This window comes from Silene latifolia, chromosome 5 (assembly GCF_048544455.1).
Source record: "Silene latifolia isolate original U9 population chromosome 5, ASM4854445v1, whole genome shotgun sequence".
NCBI lineage: Eukaryota > Viridiplantae > Streptophyta > Magnoliopsida > Caryophyllales > Caryophyllaceae > Silene > Silene latifolia.
Genome location: NC_133530.1, coordinates 47551979 through 47553984, shown reverse-complemented (window position 1 = coordinate 47553984; position 2006 = coordinate 47551979). Strand labels below are relative to the sequence as shown.

Genomic DNA, 2006 nt, shown 5'->3' with positions numbered 1-2006 from the left:
ATGTATGATTGGCTTCCTATTACATGTGGCAAATATAAGGGGATGGGTCATGAGACTGCTAAGTGTAGAAAAGGAGAGGGGAAACCTGCAGCAAAAGTGTGGAAACCCAAACCAGGGAATGCTGCTGCTGGTGCAGGTCCTGGGAAGAAGCAAGTTAAGAATGGTCATGTGCATCAGGTGCATGTCCCTGTGCAGAAGGTGGTCGCTCCAACTCAGCAAAGACCTGCTACTGTTGAGAGGGGCATTGTTACCCCAGTGATGGTGTCTAAACCAGTGGTAGAGCAGTCAATGCCTAGAAGACTCCTCACCAGGATGATGAGACAGGAGTCGAGGGAGAAAAGAGTTTTTATGCCAGGTGGCTTGAGTTTCATGGAAGCCTTGAGTCATTCTATTCAGAAGACAAGAGATAGGATTGTTGAAAAGGGTGAATGCAGTAGGGGCCTTGTTGACAATGGGTAGTTGTGGATTTTGGAATGTGCGTGGACTGAATAGTATTAATAAACAGTTAGAAATAAAGCATTTTCTTAATACGAATAATGTAGGCTTGTTTGGTCTAGTTGAAACTAAAATAAAAAGCACTAGCTGGAATAAAGTAAGGAATACGCTTTGTGAGACTTGGTCCATATGTACTAATTCTAGCCTACACAGTGGGGGTAGAGTTTGGTTATTATAGGACCCTTCTATGTTTGATGTTAATGTGAAGGATGTGACTGCCCAAGCCATACATTCTGAGGTGTATGATAAACTCAGAAGGAAGATGTTCTGGTATACTTTGGTGTATGGGTTCAATAAGGCTGCAGAGAGGGAGAGTCTTTGGAATAGCATTAGAGATTACCATAGGGGCATCAATGGTCCTTGGATGGTTTGTGGGGATTTTAATGTTATTCTAGACTATAATGAAAGGATTGGAGGGGCACATGTTTCTTATGCTGATGTTCTTCCTTTGGCCCAGGTTACTCAGGATTGCAATTTGGTTGATCTGAAAGCGACTGGTGCATTTTTTACGTGGAACAACAAGCATGAAATTGGGGATAAAGTGTATAGTAGACTTGACAGGGTAATGATAAATGATGATTGGATCACTACCTTCCCTGACAGTGTGGCAAATTTCCTCCCTGAGGGGTTATTTGATCACTGTCCCTGTCTCATTTCTTTGGAATGTTCACTTCAGCATCGTACTAAGTCTTTTAAGTACTTTAATATGTGGGCATTGTCTAAGGATTTTGACTATCTTGTCAGAACTGTTGAGTGATAGTTCAGGGGACACCAATGTTTAGGGTGGTCCAGAAATTGAAGTTATTGAAACAGGCTTTCAGGGATTTGAATAGGGAGCAATTCAGTGATATTGAGAACTTAACTAATGTGGCTGAATTAGCTCTTAAAGATGTTCAGGTGAAGCTGGTGCAGGATCCATTGAATGCTGCTCTTTGTCATACTGAGAAAATGTGTGCTGCAGAACTGGGAGAACTTATTAAAGCTCGAAATATGTTCCTTAGTCAAAAAGCAAAAGCAGCATGGATTGCTGAGGGAGATGAGAACTCTTCTTACTTCCATTCAGTGATCAAAAAGAGAAGAAGCCATAATAGGATTTACAAAGTGAAGGATATTCGTCAAAAGGAGTGTTGTTCTCCTGGTGAAATTAAGGGTGCCTTTGAAGAATTTTATATGTCGCTTCTTGGTGAGTCTAAGCCTGTGACTCCCATTAACCAGGCTATTGTCAGGATGGGACCATGTATAACAGCTGAGCATAGAGCTGCTCTGATAGCTCCACTATCTGATATTGAAATTAAGAGAGCACTGTTTGATATCCCTGGTAACAAAGCACCAGGGCCTGATGGCTTTGGGAGCCAATTTTTCAAAGATGCCTGGCACATTATTGGGCCTGAGGTGTCTGCTGCTGTAAGGGATGTGTTTACCAAGGGAAAATTGTTGAAGCAATATAATCACACTGTGATTACTTTGATACCTAAAGTTGATATTCCTGATAATGTCAAGCAATTCAGGCC

General features: G+C 41.7%; 1 protein-coding gene across 1 annotated transcript; it reads left to right on the top strand.

The window, feature by feature from the left end:
• Positions 1-682: 682 nt before the first annotated feature.
• Positions 683-1252, top strand: LOC141655328 (uncharacterized). Its single transcript, XM_074462414.1, has one exon. The coding sequence runs from the start codon at positions 683-685 to the stop codon at positions 1250-1252; it is 570 nt and encodes a 189-aa protein (XP_074318515.1).
• The last annotated feature ends 754 nt before the right edge of the window (positions 1253-2006 follow it).